The following is a 22,578-nucleotide window of genomic DNA, read 5'->3' as shown; positions in this document are numbered from 1 at the left end:
ACCTTTTTGCAGTTTCTTCAGTTTTAATCTACAGGTCATAACCAATAGATTGTGGTCAGAGTCCGCATCTGCCCCTGGAAAGGTCTTACAATTTAAAACCTGGTTTCTAAATCTCTGTCTTACCATTATATAATCTATCTGATACCTTTTAGTATCTCCAGGGTTCTTCCATGTATACAACCTTCTATCATGATTCTTAAACCAAGTGTTAGCTATGATTAAGTTGTGCTCTGTGCAAAATTCTACCAAGCGGCTTCCTCTTTCATTTCTTAGCCCCAATCCATATTCACCTACTACATTTCCTTCTCTCCCTTTTCCTACACTTGAATTCCAGTCACCCATCACTATTAAATTTTCGTCTCCCTTCACTGTCTGAATAATTTCTTTTATTTCATCATACATTTCTTCAATTTCTTCGTCATCTGCAGAGCTAGTTGGCATATAAACTTGTACTACTGTAGTAGGTGTGGGCTTCGTATCTATCTTGGCCACAATAATGCGTTCACTAAGCTGTTTGTAGTAGCTTACCCGCGTTCCTATTTTCCTACTCATTATTAAACCTACTCCTGCATTACCCCTATTTGACTTTGTGTTTATAACCCTGTAGTCACCTGACCAGAAGTCTTGTTCCTCCTGCCACCGAACTTCACTAATTCCCACTATATCTAACTTTAACCTATCCATTTCCCTTTTCAAATTTTGTAACCTACCTGCCCGATTAAGGGACCTGACGTTCCACGGTCCGATCCGTAGTACGCCAGTTTTCTTTCTCCTGATAACGACATCCTCTTGAGTAGTCCCCGCCCGGGGATCCGAATGGGGGACTATTTTACCTCCGGAATATTTTACCCAAGAGGACGCCATCATCATTTAATCATACAGTAAAGCTGCATGCCCTCGGGAAAAATTACGGCCGTAGTTTCCCCATGCTTTCAGCCGTTCGCAGTACCAGCACAGCAAGGCCGTTTTGGTTATTGTTACAAGGCCAGATTAGTCAATCATCCAGACTGTTGCCCTTGCAACTACTGAAAAGGCTGCTGCCCCTCTTCAGGAACCACACGTTTGTCTGGCCTCTCAACAGATACCCCTCCGTTGTGGTTGTACCTACGGTACGGCTATCTGTATCGCTGAGGCACGCAAGCCTCCCCACCAACGGCAAGTTCCATGGTTCATGGGGAGGGGTAAATACTTATGAACTGCAATGTCCTGGTTGGACGGCACCTGCGTGAGGCGGTGTGTAGCCAGTGGCCACATTACGCCAAGGAAACTCTCGAGTATGAACTTTTCTGATCTTGACGCAGCCATGAGTTTTTGCTATTGCAGGTGGGTTAGAAAGTGAAGCAAATTATCTTTGAAGTTACATTAGACTGATAACTTTAGCATACAGCAGAATGCTATTTAAAGAATAGAAGAAATGGACTTGAACTCATGAATTAGTGTCTTCATTGCGCAACATTTACTACTAGCCCTTGAGCTGATACAGCACTGCGACAACTCAAGGAGGAGACAGCACTTCTTCCAGACTCTACAGCATTATCAAATTATCCATGTGGCCTGACTTAGAATTCTGAGGGGCAGCCACTTTTATTGGCCGCCTTCAGTGTCGGTGGTGATCAGCAAGGCCAGTGGTCAGGCTTTTTGTCTATGACTGTATATAACTGAACCCTGACTCATCGATATCAATTTTCTCCCCTGAAAACTTGCATTGTACACTTTGGTAGACTCTGCACTGTGCATATGTACACAAACTTTACTTCAGTAATGTACTTGAAGCCCATGGAGCTTCGGACTTTTGAGGTCAGCATCTCCTTAGGCACAGACTACACAGTTCTCTGATGCTGCAAAGCTTTGATTTTTGTCGTGCTCAGACTATAGATGCGTTGCTTAATAGTCAGCAGCACCACCATCAGTACTGAGCTTGTTAGGTCCTGTCCATCTCAATGGTACGCAGTTGTCAACTGGAGCTTTCTGTATGAGCCTTGTAGACAGTCTAGTGGTGGAAGCTGATGTCCCACCACTGAGGGTCAGATATCGACAGATCTTGGTGACCTGTGCAATTAAAATCTGTCAGATCACTACCTTTCCATGTTATTTGACTCTGTTTCACAACCAGCAGTTCGGACTTAAACTTTCTGGCAGGTTAAAACTGTGTGCTGGACCATTACTCTAACCTGGAATTTCATATCAGTGCACGCTATGCTGTAGAGTGAAAATTCATTCTGGACGCTGTTCACACTGCTGATGAATCACCCAAAAAATGCATAGACCAACTGAGATACGATTGGAAGCTCTGGGCGAGGACCTCCAACTGCCCCCTTTTGTCTGTGTACAGTTCGCTCTTGCCACCTCTATGGTGCATACCCACTCCTATGATTTGTATGGACCTCTTTTAGGCCATAAGGAAAATGCTGATGCTGCCATTCTCAGACACCTGTTCCATTCTGTTCTCCACTGCTACACATGTTCAACACGTGTCTGAGAGAGCCATTAACCTGACTACTTCCCTACCCCAGATGCTTGTGGACAATGGGATAGCAGCTAAGAGTCATAGGGAAAAGTGAACGTTATTACAAAATTTAAAGCATCTCATTGTTCGGTGGCCGGTGTGGATGTGGGGGAAATACCTCTCACTGTGATCTGTGCAAAAAGTACGAGACTTGCAGAATGTAGACACACATCAGCGAATAGAGCAGCTCTCCAAGTTTTTAACTCAGCATACAGGTCAGCACTACTTGTGACACAAGTCAGTGTATGCATATAATGCATTGAAGCCACTGACACGATTTTCCCAGGAAAGTATGAGAGCAGCCCACTTTGGAAATATGTTCATTGGGTTGCCTATCTATAAGTGTGAACTAGTCTCATGCAACTGTAGAGAGTGGGTGATTTGTCTATGTATTCTGACATGCCTCACCCCTAGTAAAAGTACGCCACAGCACATATTAAGAATTGTAATGTGTAGCAATGCTCTATCCATTAATATGTCATTTTCTATATGTCCGGTAGTTCTTCGCACAGTTATCTTCTGAAACACTGGTGGTGTTTATGAGTATAGCGGGTGATGATTTTAAACAGGATGAGAGGCTGTGTCATTACAAGTATTGTCAAATTCAGCATTGATAAGGGAGAACTGTCTTGAAGCAACTTACTTTGATAAAATAATCATTTAACAATGAGAATAAATACCAATTGAATGCACCTCTAGGGTGATAAATAATGTATCTCATATGCCTTATTTCAGCTAGTTGCAAATAGTTCCCACCTTCTTCATATTTAGAAGGGAAGATCAGAAAGTAACGCACAATAATTTTACTGCCAAAAAGTTTTATAGGTAACTAATCACAAATGGACTTACATAATTTACCTACTTATCTCTATAGTCGCCAATGTTCTCGACACATTTCTTCCATCATGGTACCAGTTTCAGTATGCAGTGTTTGTAGAAGTCCGATTGGTTGGAGTGTAGCCATCTGTGGACTGCTGTTTACACTTTTGCATCTGTCACAAAGCTTTGACCAGCTAGGTATTTCTTCAAGAGACCAAACAGATGAAAGTCCAGCGGTACAAGATCTGGACTGTATGGTGGATTATACAGCACTTCCCACCCAAATTTGGCGATTTCCTCATGAACAGGAGCAGCAAGATGGGGGCAAGTATTGTCATGAAGAAGTTTGATACCATTAGCATTAATGTTGTGGCGTTTGTCACAAAGAGCACACATAACTTAACTAAAGTTTTCATGTAGGCTGCAGCATTCACAGTGGTCACGTTTTCAGCAAAGTTCACCAATAACACATCGTATATATCCCAGAACACTGTCTGAAGCACTTTCCTGGCAGCCTGAGCAACTTTCAGTTTTTTTTTTTTTTTTTTTTTTTTTTTTTTTTTTTTTTCCCGAATTGGGAACCAGAATGTTTCCACTCCATAGAGGCCTGCATGGTGTGTAGTGGTATGCCCACAACTCATCACTAGTGACAATTCCTTTCAGAAAGTCATGCTCTTCTGCAGCATTAACTGATCCAAGCTTGTCATCATTCACTGACCCTTGTGGTTGCCTGTCAGGTTCTTAGACACCCAGTGAGCACTAATTTTACGAAATTTCAATATTTTATGAATAATATCATACATGACACTGTAGGAAATGTTGACTGGTGCAATAAGTTTCACAGTTGCACATGCCAGTCATTACAAAATTGCTGCCTCAGTGGCTGTGGGGTTGCAGCTGTTTCTGGCCACCCAGAGTGTGCCGAATCGTTTAAGTCCACACAGACCTCTTCGAACAATGCACGCCACCTGAAGATGTTGCTACAGTCCATACAGTCGTCCCTGTGCATGCCATGCGTGTCCCTGTGAATTTCACACAGTTTATGAGCTTTGGCCAAAAAATATCGAACTCTACTTTGCTGCTCTTCACAAGCCGACGGCAGTAATGTACACACCATGTTTTTTGATAGATCGGGATTCTCTTGTTAGAGCTGCACGTGAATACAAAATACCCTTGTAGTGCAAATTTCAAACTGTATCATTGTGAAATTTCAATATTCCAGCTGTGATACCAGGGGAGAAAAAAGTTATTGTGCAATACTTTGCTATCCTCCCTTATTACTGGGGTTGTACCTCAGGAATGGAATAGTTTAATATGCCATCAACATAATTTTCTTCAAATGCTGAGCCATTACTCGATATTGCTGCACCACAAAGCAATTTTTACTTTATCCATTGCCATTTAGAAAAGATCATTAGATGAAAAGCAGTTGAACGGAATGGACAGTGTCTTGAAAGGAGGGTTTAAGATGAACATCAACAAAAGCAAAATGAGGATAATGGAATGTAGTCGAGTTAAGTCGGGTGATGCTGTGGGAATTAGACTAGGAAATGAGACACTTAAAGTAGTAAAGGAGTTTTGCTATTTGGGGAGCAAAATAACTGATGATGGTCGAAGTAGAGAGGATATAAAATGTCGACTGGCAATGGCAAGGAAAGCGTTTCTGAAGAAGAGAAATTTGTTAACATCGAGTATTGATTTAAGTGTCAGGAAGTCGTTTCTGAAAGTATTTGTATGGAGTGTAGCCATGTATGGAAGTGAAACATAGACAATAAATAGTTTAGATAAGAAGAGAATAAAAGCTTTTGAAATGTGGTGCTACAGAAGAATGCTGAAGATAAGATGGGTAGATCACATAACTAATGAGGAGGTATTGAATAGAATTGGGGAGAAGAGGAGTTTGTGGCACAACTTGACTAGAAGAAGGGATCGGTTGGTAGGACATGTTCTGAGGCGTCAAGGGATCACCAATTTAGTACTGGAGGGCAGCTTGGAGGGTAATAATCGTAGAGGGAGACCAAGAGATGAATACACTAAGCAGATTCAGAAGGATGTAGGCTGCAGTAGTTACTGGGAGATGAAGAAGCTTGCACAGGATAGAGTAGCATGGAGAGCTGCATCAAACCAGTCTCAGGACTGAAGACCACAACAACAACAACATTAGATGAAACTCGAAATCAATTTCTTGAATTTCAGAGGATCAGATTCATCAATATCTGTGACTATTTTACCTTGAAGAGTCTTGTCTGTACCACTCAGGAGTCACTTGACTGATTTAATAAAGTTTCATTTTCTTGATGGTCTCCAATTTCCAACCCTTTTAGCAGTTTGGACCATTGTCAGTCCAGGATATTCTGACTCTGTTTCTAGAAATCCACATCTCAATGGCATTCATTGTTTTTTGTAGCCCTTTTGAGAGTCCATACTTCTGGCCCATACAGGAAAACTGTGAAGACATATGACTTAATTAGCTTGTGAGGTTCCTCCTTGTTGCTCACTTCATTTCTTGTCGATTATGGCTTTTTTCATCATTAACCTTATTAGATTACTGGTTGGGTGTTCATTAAATACAGTGGACTGAAATGCCACTATTGGTTTATTATATCCTGAGTGGTGTTGTTAAATTGTTGTAATAAGTCATAACATGGAATTTGAATAAAACTTCAACTTTGATGAAGGCTTGAGTCTTAGACGACATTCCCTACTTGTGAGTTACTGTTAGACATTCTCCTGACACACAACCCTGAAATTTAGTACTCTATTTTTCTTTCTTTTGAATACTTCCTCCAACCAAGCATTCATGATCGACCATGCCTGAAGACTGGACATTAACTACTGCAACACTAGTGCACGCTAAAAAACACTCAACCGTAAAACTCACTGTTGAACCGAGAGGTGTTTAACAAAGCATTATCACGGCTCACAGAAGTTGTATTCTTTCCCATATTGATCATTATGCAACAACGATGACTTCATAAGCTGTAGTTTTGTATGCATACTGAAAGGATTTTTTGAAGAGATTTTGTAAATGCCTCATGTGCCTCTTCAACATGATATTTGATTTTAATTGAATGTGATTTGTCACTTCAGCCTATATTTGTTCTAATTTACCTATCTTATTTTTTTTAACATTACATTCATAACACTGATAAATTTTCACAGCAGTATGACTGGAACTTGCCGCCTGTTGAAGGATTTTGAAGAAAGGCTGTCTAAATGCGCAGTCGATAAGAATGAAATTGCAGCAGCTCATCTGTTGATGAAGGACTGTTTTACAAATATTTCTGATGGCAATGTACCCACAGAAGCTGACCTGGGACAGTAAGTAATAATAAAACATTACTTCAGAGTGATGTGGCTAGATTTTACAGTAGTTACTGTTGATTATGTTGACAACTGTAACACTTGGTGTGACATGAAGAGAAAAAGAGTAAGTCTTCAGTGATTTGTCATGTAGAAGCATCATATGATGGAGCCATAATTATTAAAATTGTTTAGTAATTTTGTTATGTAGATGATTAATAATGAATCCTAATATTCGTGTGTCATGTTAGGTGCCTACACTTAAAATGGAAGTTAGAACATTTGAAAGACATAATAGGCCTGTAATAAATTTATAGAACTGCTGTGATTAAAAACATTACAGAAACAAATTCTATTTTGTTGTTCAAGTCTAGTGCAAATGAGTGCAGAAAACAATCCTGGTATAGTGGTGTACAGCTTGACACAGTCACATCGATTAGTAAAATACTTCAGCATAATGCTACAACTGAACTCTACAGGCATTATTTCATAACTGAGTTTTTCACTTTCAGGATCTGACACTACGTCTTCAGTTGCAATTCATGTAGGATCCTACATCCTATTTTTTTTACCTGTGGCAATATGGGAAGTCCACGGCAACGTTGTTTCTTGAATTCTACTAGCATTCAGTTTGAGATTTAGCTCACAAGGTTATTAATTGCACACCATGATTCAAGATCTCATTCAGACATATGTAGGTAGAATGTACACAGAATGTTCCATCAATGGTTTGCAGATGCTGTTTGAAGTTATCGTTGTATTAAGTTGGAATCTACATACCAGTCTTTGAATGCAGGCCCCTATTGTGACCAGAACCGAGGTTTGAATCTTCCTACACATTGGTCAGGGGGCCTGAAGGTGGGGTAATATACCGCCAAAACTGAAAGCCCAATAAAATAACAGTTTTGAAGTTACAGATAGACAGCTGAAAGGTATTTGATTTGACATTCTATAGTGAACTGTCAAGGTTCCCATCTCTGAAAAGATGGACATACAAAGGCTGTTCAATCTAAAGCTGTTTAATAACGTGTGTTCACACTGAGGCAATGTGTGATATAGTTCATTGTAATGAAGGTCATGTGATGCAGTACTTACTGGTGCGGTATTTGTGTTCCCACTGGGATGATACAGTCTGCAATACAATACACGATGCGACCTGCATTATGACAAACAACAAGACAGGCCAAGTTGTGTTTCAGGCTCAGTTGCAACCTTGAGTTCTTCTGGTTTGGTTTATCGATATTTAAAGCTCCAACAACTGAAAAAGAAAAGGAAATGCTGAGTGCACCTGTGCAACGCTATTAATGTCAAACATAGTTTGGCAATGGTTCCTTGTGAGTGCTCTCAACATGAACCAAATTCTGCAGAGTGAATACAGAACAGTTTCCACTTTTTAGAGCAACTAGTATCAACTGAAAAGCAGGACACAAATTTTTGGCTTGCTATTTCTCCTGCTGAGAAACTACTGATTACAATAAGATAAGTTAGTGAAAATGTGATCATTACATTAAAAATGCCACTATGAAGAATTTATTTTTAATAAGACCACATACTGTGGTACTTAACTCAGTGAAGTACATATATGGGTAATGAGTAAGATTTGAAAAGCAACTGTTCAGTGAGTTATGGTAGAATATGATTCAGATTCACATATACGTATAAGGAACATTGCCGGATCTGATGTAAATGAGTCACCATTGATGATGTAGAATTAGTGGCAAATTCTGTGTATGAATAGACAATGTTGTGTTAGAAATGGAAGAAGCCCATGATGATGTTGACGAAAATTACAGCATCTCCTTCTTGGTTTCATCTAGCTGCTCATTCAACAGCAGCAGAAATTTTGCATTTAGAGCTCTTCCCTGTCTGTCACTGGGTTTCGGGAGGTCTGTGAGCATGGACTGAAAAAACATCCAGTCAGACTCATCAGCCGATGACACCTAGAATCTTTTCATCTCATTAAAAAATACAAAAAAGACTTTGCATTTCTGTCGTGGCTACAGGTTCCTTGCATCATGCCCTGTGGTGGAATCTATGTACAATTTCTGCCACCAACACGAAGTGAACAAGGAAAAACATAGCTAGATGATTTAGTGGTTAGGACTCTGGAGTTGCACTCATGGGAGTGACTGTTGAAATTCTCATCTGGCCAACCAGATTTAGATTTCCATGGCTCCTCTAAATCACTCAAAGCAAATCCCTGGTTGTTTCCTTTGTTAAGCAAAAGGATCATTTCTGTCTCTGTTCAGAGCTTGCACTGCGATGGGACATTAAATACTAAAGTTCCCAGTGACACAAAACATATCCATTGGACATGGGATGGATTCAGTTATATATTAATGTTGCAACGTTGTTTGTGCTGCTGCTAGGGAGGTGCACACTGACAGGTATAAACTATAATTAAATGTAAGTTATGTCATTATTGTGCTATATAAAGCTAATTAAATACAAAAGTGTAAAATATATCACCTTTAATCAACCGGTTTGTATTCCAATAAACTAAACAGCTATATGTGTGAGTGAGTGAGTGAGTGAGAGAGAGAGAGAGAGAGAGAGAGAGAGTCAATCAGATATAGTTTATAGTGTGTTTTCTTTTGTTTCCGGTGGGAGATCCTGAAAGCCGAAGAAACAAATGGCGTAACTTTTGAAGATGATCCTCTATATTTATGTAATGATACTGCAGTTATAGAAATGGAAATTAAATTAGTGAAAGAAGAAAGAGATGAAAATCTTGAAGTGTGTGATGAAATAGAGTGGACTTTGAAGTAAGAAATATTCAAACATATGGTCTACCGTAACATTTTAATTCTTTGAATTATTTCTTAAATTGCTTAGCTTTTCATGTTATTGGTCACTGCTTAGCAACTAATACAGTACTATGGTACATATTAGCTTCTGCTAAACTCTAATTGTAAAAGCCTATGGTCATGTATGTTTTAGTTACTGTAATTAAAATTCTTTTATTACTAGGATGAAAAACTGTTAAAACACTAGCACTGGAATAGAGCAACAGTGTTGTTCATTTCTTAATTCTCAGTGGTTGTCCATGCGGTAGTTTCTATAACACAGCATTGTACACAGTTGTCTCACATTTTTGAAAGTAATACACTGTTTCGTATCTGTTTCTTTATCTGCATCTTTGATGTCCCTGGCACCAAATCTGGGAAGCATCATCTCAGGGTGAAGTGTTACATTCCATTTAGGCAAACGACATTTCACACTCTTTGTGTAGTATGAGGAAAGATGATCATGACAGAATAAAAATGTTCAAATGTGTGTGAAATGTTATGAGACTTAACTGCTAAGGTCATCAGTCCCTAAGCTTACACACTACTTAACCTAAATTATCCTAAGGACACACACACACACACACACACACACACACACACACACAAGGGAGGACTCGAACCTCCGCCGGGATAAGCCACACAGTCCATGACTCCAGCGCCTTAGACTGCTCGGCTAATCCCGCGCGGCATGACAGAATAGTATTAAGTGGGAAGTAAGTTGTGGAATATATACTGTTTGTGGGTGTTTGTTTTTGTATGTGCAGATAGTAAACAGTAGGTGTGGAGTACAAGAAAACGACAAGGTGTGATAGCAAATAAACTGGTTCACCTGCTGTGGATGAAGCCTTTTACTTTTTGCTGTTGCAGCTTGGCAGTCACTTGACTGTCAAAGAGCAACCACAATCTCCAACAATGAAAATACAAGATGGTTTTATGTCAAATGAAATATATTGTAATCTTGACTGTCGTGTTGAGGCTCCAACGTGTGTCTCCTAACAAGGGAACCTCCCCATCGCACCCCCCTCAGATTTAGTTATAAGTTGACACAGTGGATAGGCCTTGAAAAACTGAACACAGATCAATCGAGAAAACAGGAAGAAGTCGTGTGGAAGTATGAAAAAAATAAGCAAAATATACAAACTGAGTGGTCTATGCACAAGATATGCAACATCAAGGAAAGTATAAGCTCGCGAGCGCCGTGGTCCCGTGGTTAGCGTGAGCAACTGCAGTATGAGAGGTCCTTGGTTCAAGTCTTCCCTACAGTGAAAAATTTAATTTTTTATTTTCAGACAGTTATTATCTGTCCGTCCGATGCGATCACTTTTTTGGGAGTGATTATTACATCCACAAGAAATCCTAAATCGGGCAAGGTAGAAGAATCTTTTTACCCATTCGCCAAGTGTACAAGTTAGGCGGGTGGACAACATATACCGTCACCGGTGTCGTATAGAATATAGCAGACGCGTTTTCCTGTGGAGGAATCGGTTAACCTATGACCTTCAGATCAAACGTTTTCGGTTCCCATTGGATAGGCACGTCCTTTCGTCTACTAATCGCACTGTTTAGCGGTCGCAAAACACAGACACTAAACTTATTACAGTGAACAGAGACGTCAATGAACAAATGAACAGATAATAATTGTCTGAAAATAAAAAATTAAACTTTTCACTGTATGGAAGACTTGAACCAAGGACCTTCTGTTCCGCAGCTGCTCGCGCTAACCACGGGACCACGGCGCTCCCGCACACATATTGTCCTTGATGTCGCTTATCTTGCACATGGACTACTCAGTTTGCATATTTTGTTTGTTTTTTTCATTCTTCCACACAACTTCTTCCTGTTTTCTCGATTGATCTGTGTTCAGTTTTTCAAGGCCTATCCACTGTGCCAACTTATAACTAAATCTGACGGGGGTGCGATGGGGAGGTTCCCTTGTAAGTAAAGTTGTGTTCTACTCAAATTCACTGGTCACTCTGATGATCTGTACACCCATTCAAGGAAGTATATGTTTGGTAAAAGGAAAGCAGTGGACGTGCTTTTATGTGACATGAAAAGAAGTTATCTTCCTTTGCCCCAATAATAGCTGCAGAATGTGAAGAAGTGAAGCCTTTCCTTGGTTACATATGGGATTTCAGAGACACTGATTAGCAGGACCTCTACTTCATGAGAATCAACAAAAGCAACCGGATTAAAGCAAAAAGTAAATACATCAGATGTTATGTCGGGTCAAGATCTCATGAAATATTCTGACTCAGCTTTGACTACAAGGAGCGAGCCATCAGCTACATAAAACCCTAAATGAGAAAAACACTTCTACGGGTAAATTGATTTTTTAAATATATTCTGCCACTGTGAAGCACACTTTCCTATTACACGATCAAGATATGGGTTTACCTCTGTTCCTAACTGCATCTTTACTTAACAAGCCACCTTATGGCATGTGGTAAAGATAAATCACACAGCACTATTAATATGACATATTACAGTTCCATTCACAGATGGTGTGTTGAGAGAGTGACTGCCACGAACCACATGTGCACTTTTGAACTCTCTGATCTTCCAGTATATTTATTTCCAGATATATACTTGGTAGACACTAGTCTTGAAATTCTCTCTCTCTCTCTCTCTCTCTCTCTCTCTCATATGTCAACACTAGTCTCTCTGTGGTGTCTGTGGTGCACAACACTTTGTTATAGCATCTGCCGCTAGAGTTGGATGAACATTTTAAAGTCTCTTTCACACGGAGTAATTGAATCTGAGTTGAAATTCATATCTGTTCTTTGCACCTTCTCTATTAAGCCTTCCTGGTTAGTGTCCCAGAGTGATGAGTAATACACCAGAACCAGTTGAACAATTTTTGTACATTTCATTCTTTGTAGATGAATTATATTTCTGTACAATTCTTCCCAAGTACCTCAATCCTCGATCTGCCTTTCCTACAATTGGTTTTATGTGCACATTCACCCTTACAGTGCTTCTTTTGCACACTCCTATATATTTTTGTTGTTAAGAATTTTCGCAATAATTGAATGTCATTACTTTAATCAAATATTAAAGTACCTTTTTACTTATTTACACACAATATATTATATTACATTTGTTTTTCGATATTGCAGTGCCTGCATTGTTAAGAACAATGCAATAATCCTTCGGACATGCATCAATGCCTGGGCTGTTGAGAACAACAATGCAGTGTTCCTTTAGACATACGTGTTTGTCCAAAGGACAGGCACTACAGTGACTACAGCCGTCCTAAAATACATAAAATGTATTTGCATCGCAATATTGTATTTATCCACCAATAACGGACAACGTCTTTCAATTAAAATGTCCGCCCCTGTACATGAACGGCTGTGACGCAGGAATGATAACCTATGGAAGTTTGGGTCTCTGGTTGGGTTGTTTTAGGGGAAGAGACCAAACAGCGAGGTCATCGGATCAGGGAAGGATGGGGAAGGAAGTCGGCCGTGCCCTGTCAAAGGAACCATCCCGGCATCTGCCTGAAGCAATTTAGGGAAATCACGGAAAACCTAAATCAGGATGGCCGGATGCGGGATTGAACCGTTGTTCTCTCGAATGTGAGTCCAGTGTGCTAACCACTGCGCCACCTCACTTGGTGAAGTTTGGGTCTGCCAGTGAGTCAGGCATAGATAGCCAAAGTTATTAAGGTGACCACTCGCACAAGGCGGGAAATCTGGGTTCGAGTCCCAATCCAGCACGAATTTTCATTGTCATCATGTCCTTATACATCTGATGGGTGTTAGTATTCGCAACTGTGAATGCATTTCGACATCTGTTATTGTTTCAGGACAGTGCCAGTTCCTATATTAAGCATCAATTTCTCTGCATTTTTCTAGAAGTTCCTTGCTTTGTGGCTTTTGTATATTCAACATCACTGCTCATATTAAGTTCGTAAAACTTTGGGCATAAATGGACATCATAAACCACATGTCACAAATGCTAAAATGTTTCCTTAAACACCGTTGATGAATTCATGCTTCATACTTATTAAATTTAGCTAGTACTCTTTTGTCAGTAGGACATTAATTACATAATCTTCTTTTTTTGGTAAATTTAAATGTTAGTCACGTGTGGTCTTTTCAGGAGTGTATTTTACTTCTGTTTTGGTAGCTTAGTGATAAAGTGCCAGACTGTGGGCTGCAATGTCTGAGATTACATCCCTGGTCAGTTTTAGGATTTCAGTTTGTTGCTTAAAGCTTCTTTCATCTCTAGCAACATATGGTCATGTGAAAAATGCCAAGTAGCACTGTGCTTCAGGGCCACATTGAAGTTTGGGTCCCCCAATAACTGGTAGGGTAAATCAGTTTCAAAGTCAGAAGAAGGCAATGGCATACTGCCTCCAATAGGAACATACCTAGTGTGAGCACTGTAGTATTCAAACCAACTTTCTGACTGTCAGACTTGGCCAACACTGACAGTCAGTACTTTCACTGCTGATGATGGTATCAGAAGCAGTTGTCGAAAATCCAGAAAACTTTGTTTTTGAAATATGAGTTTGCACAAATGTGGATGTTAACAACAAGAGGAAGGTGCTAAACTGCAGTGCCATATACAACAGAAATCATCAAAATTAACAAGTAAATTTTAAGCTTTTAACAGATTCTGTATATATTCTATTGTAAGTTTATACATGTTCCACCATCGTTTTGCAGTTTCAATTAAAATACACCATATGCTCCTACAGATAAACATCTGTTGAATTGACATCACAACGAAGGTTCTTAATGAAGACCTGGCCACAACCTAAGAAAATATGCTATTGAAGTGACCTTAGATTGACAGCTAATATCCCTACATTGAAATTCCTTGTTTTTACGTCTAGTAAAGGCACAGCCTCAGTGAACCTATAAAACACTTTATCACATTTTACTGTGTTATACAACATGCTGGTTGTGTGGAATAGTGTACAGCCAATTTTTAATTTTTTTTAACTGATAAAATCTGAATGGTGAGATCTCTAGGATGGATTCCCAGCTGACAAAATAGCTCACTTGTAGGATGTCGATTCTGGCTTCTTTCACTTTAGTCCCACATTTCGCACCACATACTTTGGTTAATTTGTGTCTGGTCCCAACATCTGGGTTTGAGCTCTACTTCTTTCAAATTTTTTACGGATTGTGCAGGCAGTGTGGAGAATGTTGCTCTCTCCCTAGCATGGTAGCCAGTGTATGTGAGGAATTGTCATGTACACGTACATTTGTGGCCCCCTGATAACCCCCTGTGGGTCCGGGGGTTGGAATAGGCCCATGGTATTCCTGCCTCTCGTAAGAGGTGACTAGAGGAGTCTCACACATTTCAGCCTTTATGTGATGGTCCCCTGTAGTGTTTGTCCACCATTTTTCAAAATTTTCCCGAAGAGTGAGCCAATTGGGGAAGGGTGCCTTACATGGTGCATCGTGTGCTGAGGCCTTTCACTTCTTTTGTTGACGTGGCTCTGCACTTTAGCTCATTCTCCAGCTGTTGGGCAAGATCACCCTCCTGGGTGCATTTTCTTCCATCCACTGTGCAGTATCGTTTTCTATGCTGATGATGATAATGGCCTTGTTTGCTTGTTTGCACCTGATATCCTGCATGGTAGCCAGTCCATTGTCGTGGGGCCACTATGTACCCTGTTCGTTGTAGCCCCCGGACTACACAGGGATCACTCTGCTTTCTCTGTTAACTCCCTGTGTATGTCAAGGAGTAGATGCCCATCACCCTGGGGCCTCGGAACTCCCGGCAATGGTCATCCTGCCAGGTGGCTTTTGCTGCGGCTGGGTGGCATCAGGGTGGACGACATGTCATGAAGTGCAGTACATCATCTCTTGCCCGTAGTCCACCACCAGCAGCCTCTAAGCGATTGAGGTCCAACTTCAATGCAAAGAAATGTGACCCCGAATCGTTCCCCTCCCTGGCTACACCATGTGGTGCCAGGCTAAGGATGGCAAGGAAGCTTATTCGCCCTGGTACCTCATATGTACGAGAGTTGATGGGGAATCTTTCATCTCAACGAAGCCTCAGTTTGGGAAGTGGAGGGCTCGTCTAAAATGCGGTCAGGGTCAGTCTTGATAAAAACGGCATCCTTGCCAAGTCTCGGGCATTACTCGGTTGTGACAAGCTGGGGGATGTTTCCGTTACCATCACATCTCATAAGAGCTTAAATATGGTCCAGGGTACTATATTCCACAGGGGCCTCCTTCTGCAGTCTGACGACGAGCTGCGCGCCAATTTAGAGTGGCGAGGTGTTCATTTCATCCGGTGCGTCCATCGGGGTCTGAGGGATAATCAGGTTGCCACCAGTGCTTTCAATTTGGCCTTCGAGGATGACACATTACCTAAGAAGGTCAAATTGATGTTCTACCACTGTGATCTCAAGCCGTGTATCCCTCTCCCAATGCGGTGCTTTAAGTGCTGGAAGTTTGGCCGTATGTCTTCCCGTTGTCCTTCCAGCGTCACATGTAGCGATTGTGGATGTCCATCACATCCCAATATACCATGTACCCCGCCTCCCATCTGTGTCAACTTTGGAGAGCATCATTCACCTTGCTCACCAGACTGCAGGATTTTACAGAAAGAGAGGAAAATTATGGAATACAAGACCCTGGACGAACTGACCTACACTGAGGCTAAGAGAAAATATGAGAGGCCACATCCTGTGCATATGACATTCACTTACAAGACTGCTACAGCAGTTCTAGCACCTTCCATTCCACCATGTGCAATTGGTTCTCAGAACCATCAGACTCCACCTGCTCCCTTGATGGTGGGGGGGGGGGGGGGGGGGGGCACTTCTATCCCTGTTGATCCCACAACACCTACATTGGGAGCAACATCCCCCGCCCCTCCCCCCCCCCCCCCCACCACCACCACCACCACCACCACCACCCCAACCATCAGGGACATCAGCGTCCCCACTTCTCATCCGGGGAAGCGCACGTCTTCTTCAGCTCCTCTTGCTAGGAAGGGGTCCTTCAGGTCACTCTCTTCCCAGGTTCCTACCAGTGGCAACGCGGACACCCACCAGTGGCTGAAGCAATCACAGGTAGCTGGTCGTAGGGCTTCACGGTCCTCCTCGGTTCCTGAGACTGACTCAGTGAAGCCCTCCCAGCCGGAAAAACCAAAGGAGTTGCGAGAGAAAACGTAAAAGAAGACCCCCAAGAACCCAGACCTTGCAGTGGCACCCATACCACCGCTCCCTACAAGCTCTGTGTCTGAGGATGAAGTGGAAATTCTGGCATCTGCTCAGGACCTAGATCTCTCTGGGCCCTCAGACTCAATGTATGTCAATTGCACAGGTACTCAATCAGTGGCAGCAGGTGACCCTGATGCGTAAACTGCCTCATTTTTCATGCCTTCCCTGCCTCATGATCACACATCCTCCAGTGGAATTGCTGTGGTTATTTCCACCACCTGGCTGAGCTACGGCAACTCTTAAACTTTACACCTGCTTTCTGCATTGCCCTTCAGGAAACCTGGTTCCCGGCAATGCGGACCCCTGCCCTTTGTGGCTATAGCGGATATTACAAGAACCGTAGCGACTATAATAGTGTGTCAGGTGGAGTTTGTGTCTATATCTCTGTAGGCAGTGAACCTGTGGCCCTTCAAACCCCTCTTGAAGCTGTGGCTGTCAGGATAAGGAAGACGCAGGAAATAACTGCCTCCAATGTATAGCTTCTTCCAGATGAAGCAGTATCCCTTAACGCATTGGTGGCTCTGATTGGTCAACTCCCTAAACCTTTCCTACTTTTGGGAAATTTTAACACCCATAACACCTTGTGAGGTGGCACTGTGCTTACTAGCCGAGGTAGAGATGTCGAAAATTTACTGTCACAACTTGACGTCTGCCTCTTAAATACAGGTGCCCCCATACATTTCAGTGTGGCACATGGCACATATTCGGCCATTGATCTCTTGGTTTGCGGTCCTGGGCTTCTCCCATCAATTCACTGCAGAGCACATAATGACCTGTGTGGTAGTGACCACTTCCCTATCTTCCTGTCATTCCCCTGGTGTAATGCCCACGGACACATACCCAGATGGGCTTTCAACAAGGCACACTGCGAAGCCTTCACCTGTGCTGTCACTGTTGCATCTCCCCCTCATGGTGCCAATGATGTTGTGGTTGAGCAGATCACTACGATGGTTGTTTTTGTGGCGGAAAATGTGATCCCTCATTCTTTCAGGTGCCCCCAGCGAAAGTCAGTACCTTGGTGGGGGAGTTGCTGATTAAAGAGCGATGGTGAGCTCTACAGCGACATAAGCGGCACTCTTCCCCTCGAGCATCTAATAGCCTTTAAACAGCTCTGCACCCGCATTCGTCAGCTTATAAAAAGACGGAAACAGGAGTGTTGGGAGAGGTATGTCTTAACAAGTGGGTGCCATATGTCACCTTCCCAAGTCTGGATGAAGGTCAGACGTGTTTTTGGGTAACAGACCCCAACAGGTGTACATGGTGTTACCATCGATGGCGTGTTATCTACCAACGCAAACGCGATTGCCAAGCACTTTGCTGCGCACTATGCTTGAGCCTCTGCGTCGGAGAATTGTCCGCCAGTCTTTCGCAGTCTCAAACGGCGGCTGGATTTGAAGGTCCTCTCATTCACTACACGCCATGGTGAACCCTGTAATGCCCCGTTTATAGAATGGGAGCTCCTCAGTGCCCTTGCACTTTGCGCTGACAAAGCACCTGGTCCAGATCGGATCCACAGTCAGATGATTAAACATCACTCGTCTGACTGCAAGAGACATCTCCTCGTTATCTTCAACTAGATCTGGTACAATGGCGTCTTTCTGTAGCAATGGCAGGAGAGCACCATCATACCAGTGTTCAAACACGGCAAAAACCCGCTTGATGTGGATAGCTATTGGCCCATCACCCTTACTATCGTTCTTCGTATGCTGCTAGAATGTATGGTGTGTCGGTGGTTGGGTGGGGTCCTGGAGTCACATGGCCTACTGGCTCCACGCCAGGGCAGTTTCCGCCATGGTCATGCTACCACTAATAATCTTGTGTCCCTCGAGTCTGCCGTCTAAACAGCCTTTTCCAGGCACCAACACCTTGTTGCCATCGTTTTTGACTTAAGAAAAGCTTAAGACACGACCTGCAGATATCATATCCTTGCCACATTGTATGAATGGGGTCTCCGGGGCTTACTCCCGAATTTAACCAAAATTTCCTGTTGCTCCGTACTTTCCGTGTCCAGGTTGGTGCCTCCCATAGTTCCCCCCATCTCCAGGAGAATGGAGTTCCGCAGTGCTCTGTATTGAGTGTCTATCTATTTTTAGTGGCCATTAACGGCCTAGCAGTAGCTGTGGGGCCATCTATCTCATCTTCTCTGTACGCAGACGACTTCTGCATTTCATACCTCTGCTCCAGTACTGGTGTTACTGAGCAGCACCTACAGAGAGCCAGCCACAAGGCACAGTCGTGGGCTCTATCCCACAGCTTGCAGTCACAAAGTTGTGTGTTGGCGTCGTGCTGTTCATCCGGAACCAGAACTTTGCTTTAGTGACAATCCATTCACTGTAGTGGAGACATATCGATTCGTAGGACGGGTTTTCGACGCCTGGTTGACATGGCTTCCTCACCTTTGTCAGCTTAAGAGCGCTGGCAGCACCTCAATGCCCTCCGCTGCCTGAGCAACACCAACTGGGGTGTGAACCGTGATTTATTTTCAAAGAATATTCTTAAGTATTTATTTTATTTACTAGCGATTCATCAAGGACATTAACACATTTAATCACACTATGTAAATGTGCCAGGGAGTAACTGATGAAATCATAACCAAATTCCTTTTAACAAATGGAAATTTTATTCACTTTAATAGTGCCTAAAAGCATTTTTTAAAGAAACAGATTTAAAATTGTAATCAGAAAGCACCCTCTAAATATTAAAGTTACAATTTATTCAGAGGCAAAAAGAAAACTTGTTTTGACTGTATGAGCTTTCGGGCAGAGAAGCTTGCCGCTCCCTTTTGACACGGCCGTAGTTACGACCGCTCACAACAGCCTCTGAAAGACTACACTGGTGCAAATCTCCAATGCACCAGATAACTTTAAACTAAGAGTTTTAACGATTTACACAAGCACACAAACTGTGCACCCCCTGTAGGAGGGATGGAAATGGTACAAAACACTAACAATTAAAATATTAACCTTGCCACCGACGGTGCAACTTGACTTTAACTTGTAAGAAATGTCTTATGGTGAAAGGGTGGCAAGTTCATATACTAAAATTATCATTTAAATAAAAGCCCATGAAATGCAATCTTATATAAAATTCTTCAAGGTTGGCCAACCAATAGTTAAGATGCTCTACAGTACACAGATAGCGCCTCTCAAGACCATAGGCAATAATATCAAAGTTTCCAAAGATCAAAACATATTTCAGGTATTAGGCCGTTACACTCCAAGCAATAAATTCTTTAACACACCAAATCCAACAAACATGACAGTGGCAGCTACTGATGTACAGTAGATTGATAGGGAGATTACCGAACAACCCGAACCGCAGGTTACTCTAACCCGCCCCTACTCCACAAGGGAAAAACGGACCACCCAATTTATAAACAACCACCTTCCCGCGGGTGGGCAAACAGAGAAGAATGGAGGGACGACCCTAAAGCAAAACGGCTTGTGGCTTCACCAAGAAAACAAGTAGAATTTAACAAGAGTAAATCAAACAATATATCACCAATCACTTAACTTCTAATAAACTGCGATTTCTTGAGAAGACCTGGTGCAGCACCCCCAAATCGCTCTCCCGAACCGCCCACTGCCAGCCGCTTCAACGGACGCAGGAAGGCGCGCCAATCCCCCGTCTCATGGTGTCACAGCTTGCACCGGCCAGACTGATGCCGTGGATTGACTCCTGTTGCTCTCGTGTTGACCGCGAAGTCACTACCCCTCGCTATACACCGCGGCCCACTGGACTCACGTGGCGACCTCACATGCGCTGACGCTCAAGACGGACAAGTCATCTTTTGTCTCAGTGCGCGACCAACCAACTGATCGATCCAACCACCAATGACCATTGCCTGAGTAAATTCGAGCAGACTGGCGGCCTAACGCGCAGACTCAGATGCAGTAACTAAGCCCCGACCGGGCGACCACTCGCCGAGTTCTCTTACTGGCGGAGTAGAAATACTCTCATTTTGCCGGCTTTACAGGTTGATCTGAACGACAGACATACTAGCACTCCAAACGACAGACAGACCCTAACTGCCTAACAAATGCGGACGAGAGACAGACTAGAAAGCCGGGGACGAGAGACTGACCCAGAATGACCGACTGGCGAGCTCATAGCGCCCCTTAAATGCACCTGAACAGCAACCTTTCCCCTTTCCCACCAGAGGGAGACGCCAAAGCTGCGATTGCCACAGTGGCGCCACCACCAGAAAGGGTGCGAGTGCTCCACACTACGCGCTGTGGCACACTCTTCAAAACAACAATTTTTACCACGGCTCAGGGTACATCACTCTACTCTGCTGCAGCTCTACAGAGCCCTTTTTCAATCCCACCTTGACTATGGGAGCCTGGTTTATGGTCTGGCAGCACCCTCAGCATTGTGTTTACTAAAGCCAGTGCACCTCTGTGGCATTCAGCTAGCGACAGGTGCTTTTAGGACGAGTTCAGTGACCAGTGTCCTGGTGGAGGCTGGAGTCCCTCCTTTGAAGGTTAGGCATGCACAACTGCTCGCCAGTTATGCTTCACACGTCTGTAGTTCTCCTGCACATCTGAACTACCGTCTCCTTTTCACACCCACGGCGTTTCAACTCCCACATCGGCGGCCCTGGGCGGGGCTCACGATTGTGGTTTGTGTCCGATCCCTTCTGTCTGAACTGGAGTCCTTCCCTTTACCATCTCCCACCCAGCTCCATCTGCATACACCTCCATGGTGTTCACCTCAGCCGGAGATTAGTCTGGACCTTTCGCATGCCCCTAAGGACTCAGTTGCTCCCATGGCTCTCCGCTGTCACTTCCTCTCCCTTCTTGACGTGTTCTGGGGCTCTGACGTGGTTTACACTGACAGCTTGATGGCTGATGGCCATGTTGGCTTCGCCTACATCCACAGAGGCCATATTGAACAGCATTCCTTGCCTGATGGCTGCAGTGTATTCACTGCAGAGCTGGTGGCCCTATGTCGTGCACTTCAGTATATCCCTTCATGCCCTGGGGAGTTGTTTCTTCTGTGTACAGACTTCTTGAGCAGCCTACAAGCTATCAACCAGTGCTACCCTCACCATCCTTTGGCAGCGACCATCCGGAAGTCCCTGTATGCCCTGGAACGGTCCAGTTGTTCCATGGTGTTTTTGTGGACCCCAGGCCACATTGGAATCCTGTGAAATGGACTTGCCAACAGGCTTGGGAAACAGGCTACACAGAAACCACTTCCGGTGATGGGCATCTCCAAAACTGACCTGCGATTGTTATTACACCGCTAGGTTTTTCACCTTTGGGAGACGGAATGGCATAATCTCAGTTCACACAACAAACTGCGTGCCATTAAGGAGACTATGAATGTGTTTTACTCCTCCATGTGGGCCTCTCACAGGGATTCACTGGTTCTCTGCCGGCCACACTTGGCTACCTTGTTCGCCTTGAAGACCTGCCTCAGCGTTGGTGCGGTGCCCATTTGACAGTGACCCATATTCTGGTGCACTGTCCTACTTTGACACAGTAATTTTAGAGATTAAAAGTACACAAGGAAAAAAGTCTGAAAACTATGAAAAATTATACCTTTAATTCACAGTGCCCTCTGTAATGAATGATTTGGGTAGTCTAATTTTGGCTTCTGCTATATGAAAAAGTTTCTAAAATAAGTTCTGCTTGGATACTAAATTACAAAATTTTCATCTCAGAAATGAAGAAGAATCACTGAAAGGGATAACATGATAGGCACTCCCACAAATCATGACAGTAACTAGAATTGCTAAAAGCAAGACCAGTACATAGACCTTCCTCCTCCTATTCATTCTCTTTCACCATTTCTGTAAATGATCATATTTTTAGCAACATTATTAACCTTCATTCTTTGCTTTTACTATGTACATTTCAAATTTTTGTCATGACAGTTGTCCATTTTCATTTCTCCACACCGAGTTATATTGTGTATTTTATTTTTTTTTAGAGTTGCAAAATTATTTTCACAACCTTTTACAG

At 42.9% G+C, this 22,578-nt stretch overlaps 1 protein-coding gene across 6 annotated transcripts in view; it reads left to right on the top strand.

Annotated features, from left to right (window-relative positions):
* LOC124787664 overlaps nt 1-22,578 on the top strand; it is a 124,902-nt gene that overhangs the window by 41,072 nt on the left and 61,252 nt on the right. For 2 of the 6 annotated variants that reach the window (XM_047254471.1, XM_047254474.1), the window contains exons 2-3: nt 6,488-6,646; nt 9,232-9,393. In XM_047254471.1, the coding sequence (XP_047110427.1) occupies nt 6,488-6,646; nt 9,232-9,393 (321 nt within the window). Of the gene's footprint in view, nt 1-6,487; nt 6,647-9,211; nt 9,394-22,578 lie in introns of those variants that run through there. The other 4 variants (XM_047254472.1, XM_047254477.1, XM_047254475.1 and 1 more) reach the window with 4 other exon arrangements.

The sequence above is a fragment of the Schistocerca piceifrons genome, chromosome 3 (assembly GCF_021461385.2).
Source record: "Schistocerca piceifrons isolate TAMUIC-IGC-003096 chromosome 3, iqSchPice1.1, whole genome shotgun sequence".
Classification (NCBI taxonomy): domain Eukaryota; kingdom Metazoa; phylum Arthropoda; class Insecta; order Orthoptera; family Acrididae; genus Schistocerca; species Schistocerca piceifrons.
This window is presented reverse-complemented; position numbering and strand designations above follow the sequence as displayed.